At 40.7% G+C, this 22,397-nt stretch overlaps 1 protein-coding gene across 2 annotated transcripts; it reads left to right on the top strand.

The window, feature by feature from the left end:
- Nucleotides 1-283: 283 nt before the first annotated feature.
- LOC149174675 (alpha-farnesene synthase) lies at nt 284-7,891 on the top strand. Of its 2 annotated transcripts, none has more exons than XM_089422655.1 (10): nt 284-466; nt 976-1,172; nt 2,633-2,748; nt 3,683-3,891; nt 3,973-4,073; nt 4,654-4,752; nt 4,851-5,066; nt 6,711-6,849; nt 6,953-7,201; nt 7,410-7,891. In XM_089422655.1, exons 1-10 carry the CDS (start codon nt 365-367, stop codon nt 7,704-7,706), a joined length of 1,725 nt encoding a protein of 574 aa, XP_089278781.1. In that variant the 5' UTR covers nt 284-364; the 3' UTR covers nt 7,707-7,891. The 2 variants fall into 2 exon arrangements, with proteins under 2 accessions (XP_089278781.1, XP_089278782.1); XM_089422656.1 differs by having other exon boundaries at nt 2,636-2,748; nt 7,410-7,887.
- The last annotated feature ends 14,506 nt before the right edge of the window (nt 7,892-22,397 follow it).

The following is a 22,397-nucleotide window of genomic DNA, read 5'->3' as shown; positions in this document are numbered from 1 at the left end:
ATGCCCATATTATATCTAAATTGAGTGGTTACGAAAAATTAGGAATCTTAACTTAAGACTATGGCCCATATTCTATTAAATTTGAGTGATTAAGGATGCCCATATTATATCAAAATTGAGTTGTTACGAAAAATTAGGAATCTTAACTCAACTCCTCTTAAGATGCTGACAAATTAAGTAGATGACAATGAATACGAGAGGATAGGGAATCTATGGATCTAAGTTCCCCACTTTGTTCAAAAATCATTGATTGGGAAACTTCTCTATATATAGGCGAGCCGGTAGCAATTTCGTTTCACAACTACTGTGCAGGCCATTTCCAAGTGTGTAGGGCGGAGAAATCTGTGAGACACCCGCCATCACCATGAGTACTTTGGCTGTAGCTGATGCAGAAAGACGAGTAGGCGATTATCATTCCAACCTGTGGGACGATGCTCTCATACAGTCGCTCTCCACGCCTTATGAGGTGATTCACTTTCATTTTAATTTGTTTCTTTTTAATTACTTTACACACGAACATGTCAAAGCACGAAATTCTAATGGAGTTGTCTATAATGCGATTTTTTGGAGATTCCGGTGACGGAATCTGGCCGAAGAAATTGAGGTTAAATCTTGATTTGTTGCGGTTAAAATGGTTTTTTAACTGCATATTTGGATTCAACAGCCTGGAAAACCCCTGGGACGCTTTCATTGTGCAGAAACTAGCTATCAAACTTGCGATTCCAATAAATTCCCGCAGGATTTCGACCGGAAAAACCCACCAGAAAAAGTTTCAAAAAGTCGCGTTATAGACAACTGCAATTCTAATTCAAATTAAAAAAACAACAAACCGTCCCTACCACACTACCTACGCTCATTAACTTCTTTCTTTCGTTCCTTCTTTAGAATGGACTGATTCTCTCTTGTACTCCAATTTCCCATATTTGGAGTTTGAAAGAGCTCTAACCTGCACTGCAATTTACGATATTTGAGCAGGCATCTCCGTACAGTGATGTTGCTGAGAAACTTATTGGCGAGATAAAGGAGATGTTCGCTTCAATTTCGATTGAAGATGGAGACGATGAGACATGTTATTTCCTTCAACGCCTTTGGATGGTCGATAACGCTGAGCGTTTGGGGATTAGCAGGCATTTCGAAAATGAAATCAAAGCAGCCATTGAAGATGTTTACAGGTATAGCCACTGTTTATTTTTAACGCCTGGTATAATTATTAGATGTTTTGTTGACCTTTTTCTCTTTGAGTAACTATTTATTTTTTAATGTTTACTATAATTATTATATGTTTTTGAACTTTTTCATGTTCAGTATAATTATGAGATGTTTTGGGACTTTTTAATGTTTAGTATAATTATTAGATATTTTTCACGTTAAGTAACCATTTATTTTTTAATGTTTAGTATAATTATGAGATGTTTTTGAACTTTTTATCCCTATTCAGTAGCCATCGAAGATGGTTACAGGTCAATCCAGATTGTTATATAGTCACCTTTTATATTTATATTTATATATATAATATATATAAAGCATAATTTTATTATTAAATATTTTTTTTTAAGTTATATAGTCCTCTAAAAAATGAGAAATCCAAAATAGCTAAGTGTCAAAGAAATTATATTTTATAAGCCTAATTTATTATTAAATATCTTTTATATTTAATATATAATTTTATTATTAAATATTTTTTAATAATGTTTTATTATAGATTAATTTATTTATTTTTAAATAATAAGTTTAAATTGCTGAATTTATTTGGAAAATCTATAATTTCATAACAAATTTTATTAGCAGAAGGTGACTCAAAAATTTTAAAAATATAATAATTAAACTAAGTTGCTTTTTAATAGTAGTTGTTGTAGGTTTCCTATTTCAATTTAAGGTGGAAGAGGATTTTTCGACTTTCTTCTTTTATTTTTATTTGATCCCTAGATTGATTCTTAAGGGAATATGCTCAATATATGCTTAAGTTGAATGCTTATCAATGGTTGTAGTGTGTTACATAGTTTGTTAGGTTGCATTGACTTTTAATAAGTTAAGAAAATTAGATTCATGCAAAATGGCTACCCACCTACCAATTTCCTAGGGATTTAAGATTATTCTAATTCTAATATATTCATATTCTAATTAGATGGAGAAATTACTATATAGACAAATTTTATTTAGCAAAATGATCCATTTTACAATAAGATGTGTAGTTCTTTTTTTTCCCAAATTAAATTATATTTGTGCCACATGACTCTAGACCCACCAATTTTGTAGGGATTTGAGATTATTCCAATTTTAATAAGTTCATATTTTAATTAGATGGGTAAATTAACATATAAGCAAATTTTCTTTATCAAAATAGTCCATTTTACAATAAGAATAAAATGTGTAATTCTTTTTTTTCTTTGCAAATTAAAGTTGACCCATAACTTTTTTATACATGATTGATTATGTAAATATGTATATTAATAAGGCATTCTTTGTGTTGCAATAATTTTTTTGTTACAATATTTTTTATATTTAAGAAATTTTAAACCATATCAACTACATTAATCATTGGGATGATAAAAACATTATAGATATGAGATATATTTTTTATATAATTATACTACTAAAATACACAACGTAAAAATAAATTGTTTTGACACAGCAGTCATTGGAGTGATAAAGGCATTGCATGTGGACGACATAGTGTTGTTGCTGATCTCAACTCAACTGCTTTGGCATTTAGAACTCTACGATTACATGGATACAGCGTGTCTTCAGGTATGCATTTATAAAACGGTAGAATACATAGATATAAAGAGATAGAACATTTAGATATTATATATGGTTTGGGTTTTCTAAAATAGAAAATACTAAAATGATTATGTTTAAAAAAATTATTTTATAAATAATTATAATTTAAATTTATTTAAAATAATAAAAAATTATTATTATTAGATAAATAATATATTTAATTTGGAAATAAGTAATATATTAAATATATTATTATAATAATTTCAGTTTTTGTGATGAAAAATTATTATTATTATTAATTTAGATAAATAATATATTTTATTTGGAGATAGATAATATTTTAAATTTTATTATGTTATAGGAATGTCTATTTTGGAATAAAATTTTTAGACTTTTAATTTAATTATCAATGATTATTAGGTGGATATTCTTAGTAGTATACATGAATCAAAAGTTGACATTTATCTAAGTAATTATGTATTTTTTGTTTTTTAATTAAATTGATTAATTGGAAAAAAAATGTCATGTAAACAAGTGTCACATGAATTAACTTACTGTTTCTTTCGCATGTTGTACTGATAAGTTTTGGTATCAGCTCATGGTATTATAACAAAGCCTCTTTACAAGTTTAGAATCTAAATGGCAAAAAAAAGTAAATTTCATGGATAAGAATCTTGTTCCATATTTTTTCAAATATATATGTGTTTAACCTATAAACTATTATTTTTATTATTAATAATAATAATTTAAAATAAAATTATAATTTAGTTACCTATTAAATGATAAAATATTATATAAAATTGTGAGATTTCAAATTTTTAAATATTTATCAAAAAAATTATTTACAATAACTATCATAAAAATCATTCTAATTATAACACCTTTTTAGATACAGTTAAAAAATCTGAACACAAATTTACTTTTGCTGAGGCTTTAAGACAAGTTTTTATTTCATTTACAGATGTTTTTAAGATTTTCCAAGACCAAAAGGGGGAGTTTGCCTACTCTGCCAATCAGACAGAGGGAGAGATCAAAGGCATTCTCAATTTACTGCGGGCCTCGTTAATTGCCTTTCCTGGGGAGAGAGTTATGCGAGAGGCTGAAACCTTCGCTACAACATATTTAAAAGAAGCCCTGACGAAAATTCAGGGCTCCCGTCTCTCGCAAGAGGTGAGCCACCGGTAAAAATTTAGAACCTCCTACTTGCTTGATATTATATTATATTTTGACATTTAATGTTGTGGGTCGCAGATAGAGTACGTTCTCGAATATGGGTGGCTCACAGATTTGCCGAGATTGGAAACCAGGAATTACATTGAAGTATTAGGAGAGGAGATTACGCCATATTTTAAGTAAGCTGAGGAAATATATTCGTTTGTTTTATGATATAGTTGTTTGTAAATTTATGAGTTATGGATAATTGGATTTTAGATATTACTAGATTTTGGTATGGGATAGATAGGAGTGAAATTAATTATTTAATTTTATTTATTAATTTTTACTAGTACTATTGGTTAAGGATAGGCTTTCCTAAGATCCAGATTAAACCTTATGGAGGCTGTTGCATTTTTGTTAGGGGAAGACACATGCTAAAGTCTAGTCAGCTTAGGACCGAGGTCACAGTTTCTCAAGCCATAAGTCAAAACTAGAGAAACACAAAAGACAACTTGACAAACAAAAAAACTATTTAACTTCAATCATGTTTATCAAAATTTTGAAATATTTTAAAATTTACAATCTAATTATTCTAAAAAAAATTACAAACACATGAATAAATTTAACTATTTTACTTCATTATTTTTGAAATATTTCAAAATTTACAATCTAATCACCCTAAAAAAAATTGCAAACACATTATAAGTATCACTATTAATTAGTGTCTATCTAAATTGCTGAAATTTGAAAATTGCAATTTTCTTTTGGTTTTTTCAGGAAGCCATGTATGGCAGTTGAAAAGCTTTTAAAGCTTGCAAAAATAGAGTTCAATCTCTTTCACTCCTTACAACAGACAGAGTTAAAACATCTCTCCAGGTAGATGAACCGTGCCACTGGATTCTGTCTTCTTCACATACAAACTTGGAATTGGGTGCTCTGATCATCTAATATTCATCTATAAATTTTTTATGCAGATGGTGGAAAGATTCGGGTTTCGCTCAACTTACATTCACTCGGCATCGTCACGTGGAATTTTACACGTTGGCCTCCTGCATTGCCACTGAGCCCAAACATTCTGCATTCAGACTGGGCTTTGCTAAACTGTGCTATCTTGGAATAGTTTTGGATGATATTTATGACACTTACGGAAAGATGGAGGAGTTGGAACTTTTCACAGCAGCAATTAAGAGGTGATGATTGTCATTTTAGTAAAATTCAGAAGAGTTTTAGATATAAGCCGATAATTATTTTTAACTGTTTTAAAAAAGTTATGGTTATATATCATTATTTTATAAGGTCATTTTTGTTTGCCAAGTTGTTTGTGCTTTTCTAGGCTTGATATGTGGTTGAGAAACTCTTACCCATGGGCATCTAAGGAGTCAAAAAGGGAGAAACTCTGACCCATGGGCATCTAAGTAGTCAAAAGGGATTGCACCAGTTTGTGTTCTTCCAAGCTTGACACGTGGCTTGAGAAACTCCGACCCATGGGCATCTAAGTAGTCAAAAGGGATTGCACATGTTTGTGTTCTTCCAGGCTTGACACCTGGTTTGAGAAACTCCTACCCATGGGCATCTAAGTAGTCAAAAGGGATTGCACCCAAATCACCGGGGGATTGCACCCAGCCTTCTGCCACACCAACCCTAAATTCACTGGATTTTAGCATATCCCCTCCCCTAGTACATGCTCAATAGCCTAGATGTTTGATCTTGGGTGGCCTTGCACTTGACTTCACAAGGTCATCCTTATTTTCATGATCAACTTTTAAATATTTCCATAATTATGACCTAAGTCAATTGTTTAACTTGGCTCATATCATTTAAATTTCTAAAATTTACAGTCTAATTAAAATTCCTGAATAACTAATATCCCTTTTTGATAATTTTAATTTTAAAATAGCAATATCAAATAAGGTTAATAAATTTTAGAAATCTGAATAATATGACTTAAAGTACTTTGTTCATATTCATCAAATCCATAATATTTCAAACTCTGCAATAAACACAAAGATGACTCTAATTGACTTCTACTGATGGGAGATTCCAGTATTCAATTACTAGAAAATTCAATAATTAACACTTAATTTGATCTGCCCAGAATCAACACCAGACATAAACTCACAAAGCACAAACAAACCAATTACAGTAATCACTTTCAACAATGATTTTACAACCAAGGTCAATATGAATTTACAAACAAAACCAAATAAAATATAGGAATCAATTTCAACAGTGATTTTAGAACTTTAGTTACCTAGAAAAACTGAGAAAAAAAAAAAATCACCTTTCCCAATGATTTTACATGAATAAGGATTAACCATTAACTGACTTAGCAAAATTGTGTTGATTTGTATAAGTAATAATGTTTTGGTATTTTTTATGAGTTGTAAATTTGTTGGTTGATATAAATTTAGTTACATCAAATTTTTAGATTTAGCATTCGAATTTCAGAAAAGAAATTACAGAGAAACTATTTTTAAGAAATTAATGAGGTAGAATTCATGTGAATATTTGGGATGGTTTAGAATTAGTGTTTTGATGGTGTAAAATTGGAGTCTTGAATTTCACAGTATAAATTTACTGTTCAGTATAAAAGTTTATTGTGTTCAGTATAAGTCAGCTGCAGTTAAGCAGATGAGTCAGGTATAATAAAGTATGAAGTATATGAGTCAGTGGAGTACAACTTTTATAAGGAAACTTTTATCAAATTTCTATTTTGGTTCTTTCTTTAAGTATTAAACTATCCCGAAAACTAAATTCAGCCTCACTTAAATTGAAAAAAAAAAACACTTCGCTGTACATTTACCCATTAACTGTCTTATCCGTTTTGTAATCAGATGGGATCCATCGACCACAGAGTGCCTTCCTGAATATATGAAAGGAGTATACATGGCATTTTACGATTGTGTTAATGAAATGGCTCGACAGGCGGAGAAAACTCAAGGCTGGGATACGCTGGACTATGCGCGAAAAACTGTATGCAGCAATAGTTAATCGAAATAATAGATTTATTTGCACATCAAAAACTCTTTTCTGATGCATGAAATGCCTCCTCGAATTTTGTTTTTTTGCTGTGCAGTGGGAAGCTTTATTCGATGCGTTTATGGAAGAAGCAAAGTGGATCTCCAGTGGTTATGTGCCCACATTTGAGAAATATTTAGAGAACGGGAAGGTGAGTTTTGGGTATCGAGCAGCCACACTGCAACCCATCCTCACACTGGACATTCCTCTTCCTCTACACATCCTGCCAGAAATCGATTTTCCATCCACCTTTAATGATTTGGCATCTTCCATTCTTCGCTTGCGAGGTGACATTTGTGGCTACCAGGTGAACTGACATTTTTTGTTAGGCATTTTTATGTAAATTGCAGTTTTTGGGAATCTCTAGAAATCTGAAATCAAGAGAAAGATCAATTAACCCTTCTCCTCCTGACCATATTCCCTGAATCTACAATGTCATTTCCAATGAAATCAATTGTTTTGGTTTTGAATTTCAACTGCATGATAGTGATCACAGTACCCCATGGTGATTGCAGGCCGAGAGAAGTCGTGGGGAACAAGCTTCTTCGATATCCTGTTATATGAAAGATAATCCGGGATCAACTGAGGAAGATGCTCTGAGCCATGTCAACGCCATGATCGGTGGCAAGATCCCTGAGTTTAATTGGGAGTTTATGAAACCCAGCAAGGCTCCAATTTCTTCCAAGAAATACGCTTTTGACATTCTCAGAGCTTTCTACCACCTCTACAAATACCGAGATGGCTTCAGCATTGCCAAAATTGAAACAAAGAAATTGGTGATGAGAACTGTCCTTGACCCTGTACCAATGTAAGTCTATCAATAAAGTCTGAGTCCTTTCGAGAACTGTCCTTGTCCCTGTACCATGTTAAGTCCTATTCATAAGTCCTATTGAGTACATGCAATACATATGGACCATGGAAGCCTAAGGAAGCTTAATATCATTCTAAGAGTTCTTTTATCTTCTATGAGAAGTTCTTTTACTCAAGTAATTGCCCCATTTCATCATGGAACTCATCAAATTGCCCCATTTCATCATGGAACTCATCATTGTTTCTTTAGTTTATTTTTAAAATGTTGATTTTCAATCTTTATGAAAATAGATTGATATTTTTTATACTAAAATTCATCTCTTTAAAGTATCTAGATTTGCTTTTATTTTTCAATTTTTTTTATGGCATCATTGAATCTATCGAACACTTAGAGAAATTAAATTCCCTCTATTTGGATTTGTTTCTTTTTTTCCTAAATATTGTCGAATGTATTTATATTTATTTTTTATTCAATTTAATTTTGTGTTATTTAAGATAGAGTCCACTTGTATTTAAAAAAAAATGTAATATTATGTTTATCATTTTACTCATTTATTTCTAACAACTTCAACCATTATGGACAATAGAGCATCTCACTATTCTCCGTACAAAAATTTCCAATAGTCATGTCTTTCTCATTAAGAAATGAGAATATCTCATACTTTTCCAATAGTCATATCTTTCTCTTTAAGGAATGAGAATATATCATACTTCTTAAATGTTACATATCGAAGAGTAAGTTAAAGCTATAACATGATACTCTAAGGTAAGTTATAATTTCTTTCTAACCCACAATAATTTATGAATATCGATAAACATGCATCATCCCGACCACTCGACCACTAATTAAAATTGAACACTTATTACCCCTTCCAAGGCATTTAAACCTATCTTAAAAGGGTAATCCAAAAAATACCCCTAAAAGACGTAAATTTTTGAAATCATGTATTATCTATAAAGGGTAATTGATTCATCACAAAATATTTTCCTTTGACATCTAAAAACTAAAATAATCTCTATTATGGTTGACTCTTAGATATCCCATGATATAGTCTACCCCTCCACAACATTAATTCCATCATATGTATAGAGAAATATTCTACCACTATTTTGGTCTATGCACTTTATTATGTGTCATTGATCTCGATTGGATCATTTTATTGTTTTTCATCCATCTTGATGCTTTTAGAGTGCAAAAAAGTGGGTGGATCAACTAACGAGACCATTTTCACTGGGGGAGCCTATCTTTTCAAATTAAAATATGAAAACTTTCAGGAGCAATTTGAGGCATCAAATGTTGTTTTTTAGGGGTAAAAATTTGTTGCTTAAGTGTCACAATTTGTTGTGTAATTCTACACACAAAAACCTTTCCAACGATGCAATAATTGCCTCAATCAAAGTTTGTATGCAAAAGTTATGCCACTCAGAAGTTGACCTTCCTATTTTGACTACCATAATTCAAGAGGATGCCACGTCAACCCCCATCATTCATCGGAAAGGGACTAGCTAGGAGATCATGATGAAAAATACTCACAAAGAGTCTATATTTTAACTCTAGTTAAGATTTGGAGTTTTTGACGGTGCTGGACCCGCCAACATGTCAGAGGGTCTCCTTGGTAAGAAGTCCCAATTAGACTCAGGCCGTTTGGTGTAGGAGTCCCAGCATTGGGTCGTATGGTAATGCCTTGACCACGATTTCACATAGAGGCAAGTAAGATAACTCCGTTAATAGCAAGGGTGTGACATATGCAGAGCCAAGGAAGGTGCATGAGAGGTTCCAGCACACGGGGGTTGAGATGAGTGCGCCCCTTGGAAACCTGTGATAGCATGGAGTTAAGAAGGGAACACATGATCAAGGATGCATCACAACATGGAAGGAAAGTTAGCTAGCAATCCAAAGTGATGGTTAAACCAACAACACAATTAAGAAATATTCATACATACATACACAGAGATATACATGCATGCGTAAGCAAACAAATACATATATCATTTAGAGTAAACATATAGTTGAAATACAATACAACATATTCATGAAACATGTTGCCTCTTGTGATATTAATAAGTGTAAGTTCCAGTTCTAACAACAGAACGTTACATCCACAAATGCCTACTCCCCCAAAGAGATGTACTAGCTCTACACAGTGGAGAAGCCAAGGCTCATTTCAATATTGTCCAAGCTCTCTCTAAGATAGTCCTATAGAAATATTGGCTGACTAGAAGCCTAGCAATGAGTTATGAGGGACTATTTATAGCAAAGGGTGGGGTGACCTTTGACATTCCCCTTTGTGACAGTGCATCTACCCTCATGACTCTGCATCTACTTTATGATTGTTAAATCCAACTATCGACACTTGAACTTGCAATTGACAAGGTGTTACATTACAATGCACATGTACCCATGTGAGACAAAATGGGTTTGAGGAAGCCATGCAAGACATTACTATGACTCGGACAACCATGGGAAGTCCGACTCTTCAACATCCTCGCGATGATCAATAATAGCGTACTGATGCCAATATTGGTAGTCTGTGATGGTGTTTATGTACTCCAAGGTGACATATTTCTGGAACTTGACTCTTGCCTCCATAGCATCTGGGTACACTGCTCAGGCTCCTCTGTCCAACTCGTCTGAAAGCATGTGCATCATTGTCTTCAATGCGGTCGGACCGACAACATACTTGTGCATGGTGTCTAAACTGATTAGCAAGTCTAGGCTGGTGGCTATGCGCATCAACTTGTCAAAGTACGAGTCAATCTCTAGTCGGACTTGTGCCTTTGTCTTCGCTTGTGTGAGAGTCCCAATAGATGGGATCGCATGTGTGCACACCACAACATCCATACGCTTGAATACATGTGCATGGGAGGCCTGTAGACTATTGATGAGCTATGGGAGCTCTTCATAGTTCTGAATCTGACTTTGGATGTGTGCCTTCAGATCAACCACTATGGGCTTCATCATCTTAGGCAAGTGAAGTGGGGCTCCCTTGTATCTCATCATCCACGTATGCGTGCAATCAAGATCAACATGTACGTTTGATAAGATACGTGCTCTTCTAGCACATCGTTACTACCATCCATTGAGATGGACGACTGCCTTATGCACGGTACCAAACTTGGAATACAACACTTGCATAACTATGTCAAGGGACAATACTTCATCTAGTATTTCCTTCTTCAGTTCTTCTCGAGTAGACGTTGTCACCGACTCTGCTCCTTGCTTCGATGTTTGTAGCTCCTTAGCCATTCGCTCATTCTAAGATATCATAAAGCGAACACTTGAGCTAGTGGCTTCAGCATATGCTCTAGTGGCATCGACGAAGGCTGTTGGATGTTTGCACAAGCCAGACACGATCACTTGTTCCTCGTCCTACGCAAGAGATGTATGATCTTTCGGAGTTGACAGTCTGCAAGATTGTGTAATTCTATGTTGAGATTCATCGAATGAGATGTTGTGCATCTCTCCTTCCAGCTGATCTCCAAGGATCTCAGTGTCTCCTTGGTCATTTGGGACTTGCTCATCTTTTGGATGTGGTGAAGCTAGTGGGTCGACCCTTGGTGGTGAGGCATGAAGTCGATGTCTTGCTCTAACTACTACTACTCCATGTTCGTATCCATCTGTTCAAGTGCTTGCTCTATCTCCTGAGGGAAGTCCTACTCCTGCGATGGTTAATCCTTTTCGGTTGATGCCAGTTGTTCTGATGAGTCCACTACTTGTACATGCATTGTTTCATCCATTTGCACATGTTGCACCCCCTTCTGCACCTGTTGTTGTTGTGCTTCCCTCTCCTGTTTGCGCAACTCCTATTCCTTTTAGAGTTGCTCCTTCAACTCATGCAACTCCTTCTCTGTTTCCTCCATTCTCTATTTCTCTCTCTACTTTTCCGTGTTTAGCTTCTCTCGTTGTTGCCTAGTTTCCTCTATGGCCAAAGTTGCTTTCTCCACAAGTGGATCTGCTTGGAACTTGTAGATTTTCTCTTCCTCCATGTTACACAGTAATTTGTCACTGCCTTCCTGTCAGTCACCCTGCTGTGTCAATCACTAAGCTTCATGTCTTCTGAACTAGCCCAGAAACCCATTTTTCTAAAGTTTTATGCATCAGCGCGTCTGTTTGAAAAATATCCGCGATTACTGGCGCTCCATAGTGTATTCAATGCGCTGACAGCTCGGAAGGACACCACTTTTCCGCGCTGGTCGCCAGCGCGCCTTTCCCGTGCGCTTCCGCGCTGACATGACTGTCCCAGTTATGTAGACGCGGCGACATCGCGTCAGTTTCCTCATTATCCGCGCTGATCCAGTTTGGGCGAATTTGTTCAAACAACAAGCCTTCCAGATAACTCCAGGCTTGGTTGTTAGCTTTGTGAATGTCGACTCCTTTCTATGGCATGACTGTTCGACCCTTTGCAACCGTTTCCCTCAAAGATAAGCTCATCCTTCCACCTTTTTAGGAGACTCCTTCTCCTATATAAACTTCCACCATTACCATGAGCAGCTAGTTAGACTTAGCTTGGAATAGCTTGGATTGTACATAGCTTGTAGTGCTCAGATTGCTGCTATAGGTGCGATCCCTACTAGCCCAGCAGGGGTCTAGCAACAATCACACAATGCTGCTACGCATGTTCCTAATTACAATTAAACAAGAGGTAAGAAGCACCTACTTGGATTCCTGCGCTGTCGTTTGACGAAGAGATGTTGCCTTCGCTCCTCCGCTTCGGCTGGTCACAATCCTCCGCGATCTTCGCGAATAGATACCTGCACACACGAAGAGGAAACAAACACAAGCGTGAAATCTAGTAAAAGTAACCATACATCAGTCAGAAAAGATGTAATTCACATTTAACCATTGCATAGACAAATGAGAATGGAACAATAATAGCAGTCATCTATTATTAATCAGGATAGAGAAGAGTACAACCAAATGTTCTGACGTCGGTAACCTTCTCAAGAGGGGCCAGTCAGCATGTATCTCAAGCATCCACCTTTGAGGATGATTCTCCCAAGACAAACAACTCTCTCTCTCACACAAATAGCACAAACAACCTTCCCTAAGCAATCAATCACTTCCACACCTAGCACACCACACCTATAGCAGCAATCTGAGCACTACAAGCTCTGTACAATCTAAGCTATTCCAAGCTAAGTCTAACTAGATGCTCATGGTAATGGTGGAAGTTTATATAGGAGAAGGAGTCTCCTAAAAAGGTGGAAGGATGAGCTTATCTTTGAGGGAAACGGTTGCAAAGGGTCGAACAGTCATGCCATAGAAAGGAGTCGACATTCACAAAGCTAACAACCAAGCCTGGAGTTATCTGGAAGGCTGGTTGTTTGAACAAATTCGCCCAAACTGGATCAGCGCGGATAATGAGGAAACTGACGCGATGTCGCTGCGTCTACATAACTGGGACAGTCATGTCAGCGCGGAAGCGCACGGGAAAGGCGCGCTGGCGACCAGCGCGGAAAAGTGGTGTCCTTCCGAGCTGTCAGCGCATTGAATACACTATGGAGCACCAGTAATCGCGGATATTTTTCAAACAGACGCGCTGATGCATAAAACTTTAGAAAAATGGGTTTCTGGGCTAGTTCAGAAGACATGAAGCTTAGTGATTGACACAGCAGGGTGACTGACAGGAAGGCAGTGACAAATTACTGTGTAACAGATGCCCCCTAAAGCATGAAGACCGAGAGAGTGGGAGGGGTGAAATGCTTTACAACACACGCCGAACTGGAACACCACCAGGAAGGACCGAAATATCTCTGATAATCAAGTACATGCAGTCTAGGCATGGGCGCAGCCATCCAAAAGACATGCGAAAAGGTCTGTGGAATGGACGCAGCCACCCAGCTAAAGAGACCATAATAATGACAAGGTATGGTCGCAGCCATCCATGAAGACTCAGGTATGGGCGCAGCCATCCATCAATGAGTCATGTAATGATCATCCACAAAATCGCAACCTAGCCCATAACAGACACGGATCCAGGGTCTTGCGCTCCATCCTGATCCGAACAAAGTACAAGTTCAAACATGTGAATATATAAGTCGAAGTCGAACATGCATGAACATCGTCTGATTACCAGTCAATGATGAAAACCGTTAACAGACGCGAGAGGGACCACCAATAATGACAATGGCCCTCAAGGTACTATAGGTACAATCCGCGGCATGTGAATCAATGAGCTGTTGTCGAACATCCACGGAATCATTCGATCGGAGGCCAATGATGAAAACCTCTCGTCGAACACGAAGAACCTGCCATTGAGGCATGCAGGCTCTAAGGCACCTGAAGGGAGTCTCTAAGTCACCTTCCCGGATAATGAGCTGAAGTCGACAGGAAGGGACCTTGATCGAAGGTGGGCCATAATGATTCCCACATCATCGACGCGAGACAGAGGAAAAATGATTTGTGTGAGATGACAGATGAGGTTGTATTATTGCAGAGGTCAACTTCTCTTGAACATATCGGCGGCACTGTAGCGGGTTTGGCAGTATTTGACATCAAATGAGCAAAGGATATAGTGATGATGGCAATGGGCAGATGAGAGGTCGAATAGGATAACCCAAACCCACGGAGGCCAGTGAAAAACAAGATGAGATGATCCCACCCAGACACGAAGCAGAAGAGTGCCATGTTCAAGAGCGACATACTGCCGACACGACTATGATTACTGTTCCATTTTCCCCACCATTTCTGGCAGGTACCCCGGTTATTTTTGGATGACAAGCTTGACGGGGATAGCATATGCTTGAAGAGTGTCATTTCGACAATATCCGATGTCATCAAGTGTTTAACGAGCCTGACAAAGGAAAAACTCGGCGTCTTTTCTTGTTTAGAGAGCCTGAAAAGACAGCAGAAAAGAAGACTCCAGGGGGGTCCTTTTTCATACAGTTGTGTCTCTCGAGCCCGAAAAAGTATAAAACAATGCTCGAAAGAACCGCCCGACCATTACGATCGAGGAGTACTTTTCGTAAATAGTGCTTTTGACCCGAAAAAGTAAAAAAGCGGTCGAAAACACGTCGTTTTAGAGCCGATATCGAGTGCGAAACGACAAACACCCGGCAATCTTTTTAAGTTACACGGTCCGAAAAAGAGCTTAAAATGACCGCCTCTCGTTCCTTTTAACGAGCTAAAAGGAGACTCGGCTATCTTTTCTTGTTTAATGTCGGAAAAGAGCTTAAAGACGACATTGTTGGGGGCTAAGTGATTTCAGAACCATGATGATTTCCACCGTTTATACTAACCTGCACAAGAGCACTACCCGCATAAATCCATTCGATATGAGTAAAAAACATATCAAAACATGTATTTGACAAAACTAGGGCTAAATTTATGGCAAAAGGTGGTAAAAAACCCAAAAATATGACAATTTTATAAGTTTTTGCTATAAATAGAAGAGGGTGAAAACTCATTTTTACCATTTTACCATTTCTGGATGTGAAGGACGTGGAGAAGCCAGAAAGTTGACGGAGTGATTTCCAGCCCGTACGGACACCATTTCTCGAACCGCTTCTTCCAGGTAGGTCCTCGCTCTCTTGCCCTGCATTTTGGTCGTTTTTGGTAGAATTTTAGCGGTCGAATTTGCCCAATCGGGCGAATTCTTAGTGCATGGATGCGCTCTCGGTCAGCGCGGATATCCCACGCGGGTCCGCGCTGGCCGAATTAGGACAAAACGTGGCCAACTTCGGGTCAGCGCGGAAAACCCGTGTTCTTCCGCGCTGACCTCGAAAATTAACAAAGGGCTGTCATGGCCAGCGCGTCTGTTTTTAAAACAGCCGCGCTGGCGCGGAAAAATTATTTAGTTTTAATTTGAACGTAAAAAATCCAATGGCAGCACTTCTAATTTCTTTTCATGGTTCCTGCAGGACGTAATGGCTTTCCAATGGCAGGAAAGAGTGCACGATGTCGAAGATGTTGCTGCTTGGGCAAATGCGGATTGCTGCAATGCCATGCGGGCTTGCGGTTTTATGAAATTTTTCCTCACACCTCGCCTAAGAGCTCAGCATGATCTTCTCGAGCTACTGATCAGGGCATGGAACCCGGTGGATATGAAATTCACTATCCGGGGCCAGGATATCGAATTTGACCATATGGATATCTTCTTTTTGACCGGGCTGTCACGCCGAGGTGCGAGGCCCATCATAGAGGGGCAGCGACCTAGCGGCGGCACGCTAGATGATCTGATGGCTCGGGTATGTCCGGAGGCTGAGAAAGCGCGAAGTGGGAAAGTAGCAATCCCCACAGTGGGAAACATAGTGCTTCGCACCATTTTGTTCATGGTGACCCGGGCAGCGGGTAGTATGGCCAACCACGAGGCCTCAAAGACTCATCTCTTGCTAGCTCTCGATTGCCTTGAGCCTACCGTGTTTGATTGGTGCACAGCAGTGACCAATAACATGAAGAGGCAGCTGAGCAACTGTCGTCGCGGGGAGACGAAACAGTTCGGCTACGGGTCCATCTTAGTCCCGCTCATTCTGGAGCGAGTGCCAGCCATGCGGCTGCAGACGATGGCCGTGGATGCTCCCAGGGATCCTCGAGAGACGAGGGCCTCACGATGGGCTCGAATCATGCCACGCGGAGGTGGCGGCCGGCCACATAGCTGGGGAGCATTTTTCCGAGACTGGCTGGATCAGCAGGAGATCTTTGTGGAGGACTGGCCATATGCGGGCATGGATTTCCGCCATGACCCTGATCTGGCACTGCCCCCAGGTGAACAGTGGGATGATGCAGGTATAACACTTTGACTTTTGAATTTTTTAATGTTTTTGGATTTTTTATGTACATGTCTTTAACAAATGTCATGGTATGCAGATGTGGGGCCTACTAGACCGATTGGCCTGGCTGCCACGGCACGGAAAGAAGGACAAGGAGCTGGGGTCCTAGCTTTAGCCCCTCCAGGGGTTGATACGTCAAAGACTGTGGCTCGCAACCTTGAGGGGTTGCTGGAGGGGGTGCCTGACTACCAGGGGGTCGAGGAGGTCCCCATAGAGCATCAGATCCATACAGTGGGGGTGCAACCCAGGGTGCACCGCCTTCTGAGGCGGGTGGCACGAGCAGCTGTGTACTACAGGGAGCATCACCCAGCCGAATAGTCGCCTAGGCTTTATTTCCACTGTTATTTTGAGACTCATGACTCAGACATACTGATTTTTGGACATATACACTTATTTTTGAGCGCCTTAGTGCGCCACACGATATATATATATATACATACCGGTTTTTGGATGGATCATTGTTACATGTGATGATGTTTTGTTTATGTTATGCATTTATTCAATACAATTGTGATCTTATGTATGAATTTGCACGACACATGACCCATGGATTTTATATTTTTTGATGCAAGCTTAAAAGCACCTATATGCAAACTATGCTTGAAATGATTTATTTACATATGCTTTACTCTATTATGCTTTCTATGTCTTCTTGCATGATGTTTATCTGTTACGCAAATGTCTATCTAACACATGATTTGCCAATGCGTCGGTCAACGTATTTAATCGTCTCGGAATGTGTTGATAAGTAATGTAATCAAAGTTCCGTTCTAACAATCTTACACGTAGGTACATCCTTAATATGCGTTGGTCTCTGACGGAATATCGCCCGTTGAGTTGATGGACAACTAGCTGGGAGTCCAGGTTCACCACTAGTTCGCGGATGCCAAGGTCAACCGCTTCGGCAAGTAATTCAATTACAGCGCTGTATTCGGCAACGTTGTTAGTGGTACGACCTAGGCAGACACCCTGAAGGTCTACCAATTCTCCGTGAGGATCGTAGATCACCCACGCCGCAGATGACAAATTGCAAGTACTACGGCAGGCGCCATCAGCGAAACCAACATAAGGTGCACTAGACATCTGCACAAGAAGAAGAAAACACAATAAGAGGCAAACACGCTTTCACACCAAGGCAAAACGAAAACATGCACAACACACAAAACACACGTATATACAAAGTGAATGCGCGAAGTTATGCATAATATTTCTTCAGGTACAGCCCGTTGCGGGGCTTGTCCAGAGGATTTCCTTCATAATCAATCAACTCATATGCGCCCTTTTGTAAAACTCTTTTCACGATGTAGGGACCTAACCACATAGATTCGAGTTTTCCTGCCCCCAGCTTATCCTTAGCTTGATCGTAGAGCAGTACTAAATCTCCCTCAACAAAGGAACGCGGGTGAATATTCTGATCGAAGTGAGCCTTGACTCTCTTCTTCTGTGCTTCGATAGCCAGAGAAGCCAAACGACGAGTCTCGTCTAACCGTTCTAGGTAAAGAAGCCGTTCCTCCACCGGAGTGGTGTTGGGGAGTAACTCGACAGCTAATTTTAATGAAGGAATCTCGCATTCGACGGGAAGGGTAGCCTCCAGTCCATAAACCAACTGGAAAGGGGTGAAACCGGTGGCATCCTTCACAGAAGTCCGGTAGGCCCACAAGGCTGGGAAAAGCATAAGGTGCCAGTTAGACTTGTGCGTATTGACGGTGCGCTGGAGCATAGTGATCAAGACTTTGTTCACGGCTTCAACTTGGCCGTTAGATTGCGGATAGTACGGTGTCGAACTATCTTGGCGCAAGCCTAGTTGGGTTGTTAGCTCCGTCATCATATGATTTCGGAAATGCTTTCCATGATCTGTAACAATAGCCTGAGGGACTCCGAAACGAGTGATAATATGATTGAATAAAAACTGCGCCGCGGTGTAACCGTCTTCGTTTAATGTAGGCATCGCTTCGGCCCACTTGGTGAAATAGTCCACAGCAACGATAATGTACCCATGCCCCCCGGCCGAACGAGGGTTACAGGACGTATAATCGATGCCCCATTTTGCAAATGGACCTACGGTTACGACAGGGTGCAGTGGTGCAACAGGTGCACGCATCTTCCGGTGGTAAACCTGGCATTCGTGACATGCACGTACAGCAAGGATGCAATCCTTGAAAATAGAAGGCCAGAAATAACCAGCACGGAGGATCTTCTGAGCGGTAGCATATCCAGACATATGGCCGCCACAAGCGCCGGAGTGGCAGTCATTCAAGACTCTCTCAGCCTCCTCAAGGGTTAAGCATCGGCGAAGAACAGAATCGACGCCGAGGCGGTACAGGGTATCGCCCAAAATGCGATATGGTTGAGCTTGGTGACGAATTCGTCGTCGAGCATCTTTCGATGTGTTGGGACGAAACGAAGACGTTTGTAAATATACGATAATGTCCCCGTACCATGGGTCGAGAGTGCTGATGAGAAATAGCGTTTCATCCGGAATATGTTCCTCTGAACGAGATGGTGTAGACTGAGATGGTAAGGAGCAGAGTAGTTCGGCGAAGACCAGTGATTTCTTAGACTTGGCTGCAGTGAATTCCAAGTCGAACTCTTGGAGGATTACGATCCACTTGGAGTATTTGCCCCCCAGCAACTGACGTGACAAAATATAGGTCATGGGGTTGCAATCAGAGATCACGGTCGTCGTGCGCAACAGGATGTAATGACGGAAACGTTGGACGGCACAGACAGCTGCCAATGCCAACTTCTCGACGTATGCATAGCGAGTTTCCGTATCCAGAAGGTTGCGGCTGAGATAATATACAACATGCTCGGTGCCATCGTCGTCGTCTTGCACTAAAACCATGCCGATGGTGGTATCGGCGGCGGCCAAATAAAGGGTGTAGTCACGGTGGTAATTTGGAGGTCTTAGGAGCGGAGCTGAGACCAGAAGGTCTTTAAGACGCTCAAAAGATTGCTGAGCGATAGCGTCCCAGCGAAAGGGCGTGTCTCGCTTCAATAATCGCGTGAAACCCTTAGCCACCTCGGCATAATTTGGGATGAATCGTCTGAGAAAATTGGCTTTCCCTTGCAAGCTCTGTAACTGCTGTAGAGAGGCAGGGGGAGGAAGATTCAAAATGGCCTCGACCTTAAGGGGATCCAGACGGATACCTTCCCGGGAGACGATAAACCCGAGCAGTCGGCCAGATTCTACGCAGAAGACACACTTATGCAGATTGAGTCGAATACGGTAGTGTCGACAGCGGAGAAAGATTTCGCGTAAATGAGATGGATGGTCTTGACGTTTAGCTGAATGAGCTGGTAGGTCATCCAGGTAAGGTTGTACGATGTGCCGGATATCATGAAAAGCATACGACATCGCACGCTGGAAAGTAGCACCGGCATTTTTGAGACCGAAAGGTAGCTTCTTGTAAGCGAAGGTGCCCCAAGGACAAATGAAAGCAGTCTTGTGCTGGTCTGCGGGGGCTATGTTGATCTGGTTGTAACCAGAGAAGCCGTCCATAAATGAATAAATTTCGCTTCCTGCGCAATCGTCGATAAGCTGATCAATAAAAGGCGTAGGAAAGTTATCTTTTGGACAGGCGCGATTGATGTCGCGATAATCAACACAAACCCGAATAGTACCCTGTTTTTTATTCACAGGGACTATATTAGATACCCATTCCGTGAGAGGAATGGCATAGATGAAACCAGCTCGAAGGAGTTTTTCAACTTCGGCCTTGATGGCTGCAGCCTTTCGAGGGTGCACTGGGCGTAAGCGTTGACGAACAGGCTTAGCGCCGGGATAAGTAGGGATTTCGTGCTCCACGATACTGGGGTCAATGCCGGGCATTTCCTCGTAAGACCATGCGAAAACGTCACGGAATTCACGAAATAAATCAGTGTAAAGTTGAATTTCCTCAGGAGTGCATGTGACTCCAATATGAATATTTTCGACAACCCCTGTTTTGACAGAGATGTCGATAGCCAGAGTTTGCGTAATGTTACCCATGTTTCCTTCCGAAGACACTTGATACAACTGAACAGGCGTTTGGAGAGGGATAGATGGGACACATGAAGCAAACCGCTCGAGACATGTGGCCATTTCCGAATGAGGAGGGAGAAACGAAGAGCGATGGTGGTAATCTGACCAAGGGAGCTCCTCGGGAGACATAGTCTCAATGATAGCCTCGTCGGAGGGAAATGATTCCTTCAGGGGATCCGAAGTGGCCTCTCCTCCCATCCAAGGGAAGCAGTCATATGAATCGGGAACACTGCTTGGAAAAGCAGGTTCGGGAGGTGGAGCCGATGCAGCGACTATCTCGATGTAGTTGAGCTCGGCGGGACTCAACGGCATCATCTCGCCCCAAGAGTCTTCCTGATTCAAGGGAGGGAGAACCCATGGATCGGAACGCACTGAGATCATGTTAACGGAGGCGAGATTTGGAGGTGGGAGGGGAAAGACTCCCATCAGGGAAGGATCTTTAAATAATCCAGCACCCACACTCACTAGCGATTTGGAGGTATGCTCTACGAATGGCACATTCCCTTCAGAAGAGGAAGCGAAAAAGGACAGCTGGTCCACTGTGACGATTTTCCCTTGATGGGGAAAGCGAACGACACGGAACAAAGAGGAAGCCACGGCCTGCATGGCATATGTCCAACTTCGTCCAAGGAGGAGGTTGTAAGTGAGATTAGCGTCAACGACTTCAACCTCGACCTCTACCGTTTTCCCTTCTAAAGAGATAGGCAATCGCGGGAGGATACCATATGGACGAGATTCTCTTCCATCGAAAGCCTCTAGGGTGGTAGGAGACTGGCTCAGAGCAGGGGAACCAATAGCCTTCCAACAAGCAACCGACATGATGCAGGTTGAGGCACCTTCATCAATGACCGTACGATGGATCGTTTTGCCATTGATGAGAACCTGTATAAGGAAGGCCACCTGGTGAGGCAATCTCTGCGTAAAACCCTCGAGATCAAAAGAGATTAAATCCGAATCTGCCGGGTCTATGCCACCAATTGCTGATAGCAGGGACTTCCTCTGGGAGGGGCAGCTCTGGAGGACTTCTAATGCGGACATAGCAGACGGAGCCTGAGCTAAGTCCTCGACAATGCTATAATGCTGTGCAGCACGAGCATTGGGATTATAAGATGACTTCCTGAGTACACCTTTGGGAGGGGGTCGGGGGATCGTCTCGGTGCTGGGCCTTTCGATGTGAAGGGGACCAGAACTGGACGGAGGAGCGCTGGAGGGAACTTCCGGCTCCTTCCCGGCTGAAGATGGATAATCTTTCGCTCGAGTCGTGACATGGATGGGGATGGTTCCAGCCATGAACACTTGAGAACCAAATGAGGAAGAGGATTGAGAAGGATCTGCCACCTGATGCGTTTGCTGGGACGGGAAAGGCTCTTTAAGCACGGCAGGGGACCCTGGAGCACCTTTCAAAAGCCGACTAACCTCGGACCGCCTGGGGCAATCCTTGGTGTAGTGATCCTCTTCGCAAATGAGACAAGGATACTTAGGCTTCCGTTTGGCTCCTTCCTCGGAGGGAGGTTTAGGAGGGTTCTGCTTCGGCTGTCCAGATTTATCTTTGGCCTTCCCTTTCTTTTTGCCTTTCGAGGATTTGTCTGCCGCGGTGGACTGAACGGCATTTACCTCGGAGGTATTCCCAGGAATAGATTGGCTCTGAGAAGCATTTTCGTTAGATGCATTTTGTTTCTGCTTCCCAGGGTTCGCGGCCGATTTCTTAGATGGTGAGTTTACGGAACCGATAACTCCATCAACAGAAGGCTTTGGTGGAGCTTTGGGTTGTCCGTGTCTCGGGGCATCCGGCAAATACTCATACAAGGTACCTGACTGAGAATACACTAAGTCCAGGTATTGAGCTCGCGCGATTGCTTGCTCCTCAGTTACACACGCCCCCATTGCGATATCTTTGGCA

Source organism: Pinus tabuliformis, chromosome 4_1 (genome assembly GCF_031772625.1).
Source record: "Pinus tabuliformis cultivar Carrire ecotype Pingquan chromosome 4_1, CPIR1, whole genome shotgun sequence".
NCBI lineage: Eukaryota > Viridiplantae > Streptophyta > Pinopsida > Pinales > Pinaceae > Pinus > Pinus tabuliformis.
The sequence above is the reverse complement of the archived record's forward strand: the minus strand, read 5'-3'. Positions and strand labels throughout refer to the sequence as shown.

Excerpts from the sequence above, each read along its gene's own strand:
- LOC149174675 (XM_089422655.1), top strand. The coding sequence starts at position 365 with ATGAGTACTTTGGCTGTAGCTGATGCAGAAAGACGAGTAGGCGATTAT. Across the intron at positions 1,173-2,632 it reads GCCATTGAAGATGTTTACAG|CAGTCATTGGAGTGATAAAG; the intron begins GTATAGCCACTG and ends GTTTTGACACAG. Across the intron at positions 7,202-7,409 it reads GTGACATTTGTGGCTACCAG|GCCGAGAGAAGTCGTGGGGA; the intron begins GTGAACTGACAT and ends TGGTGATTGCAG.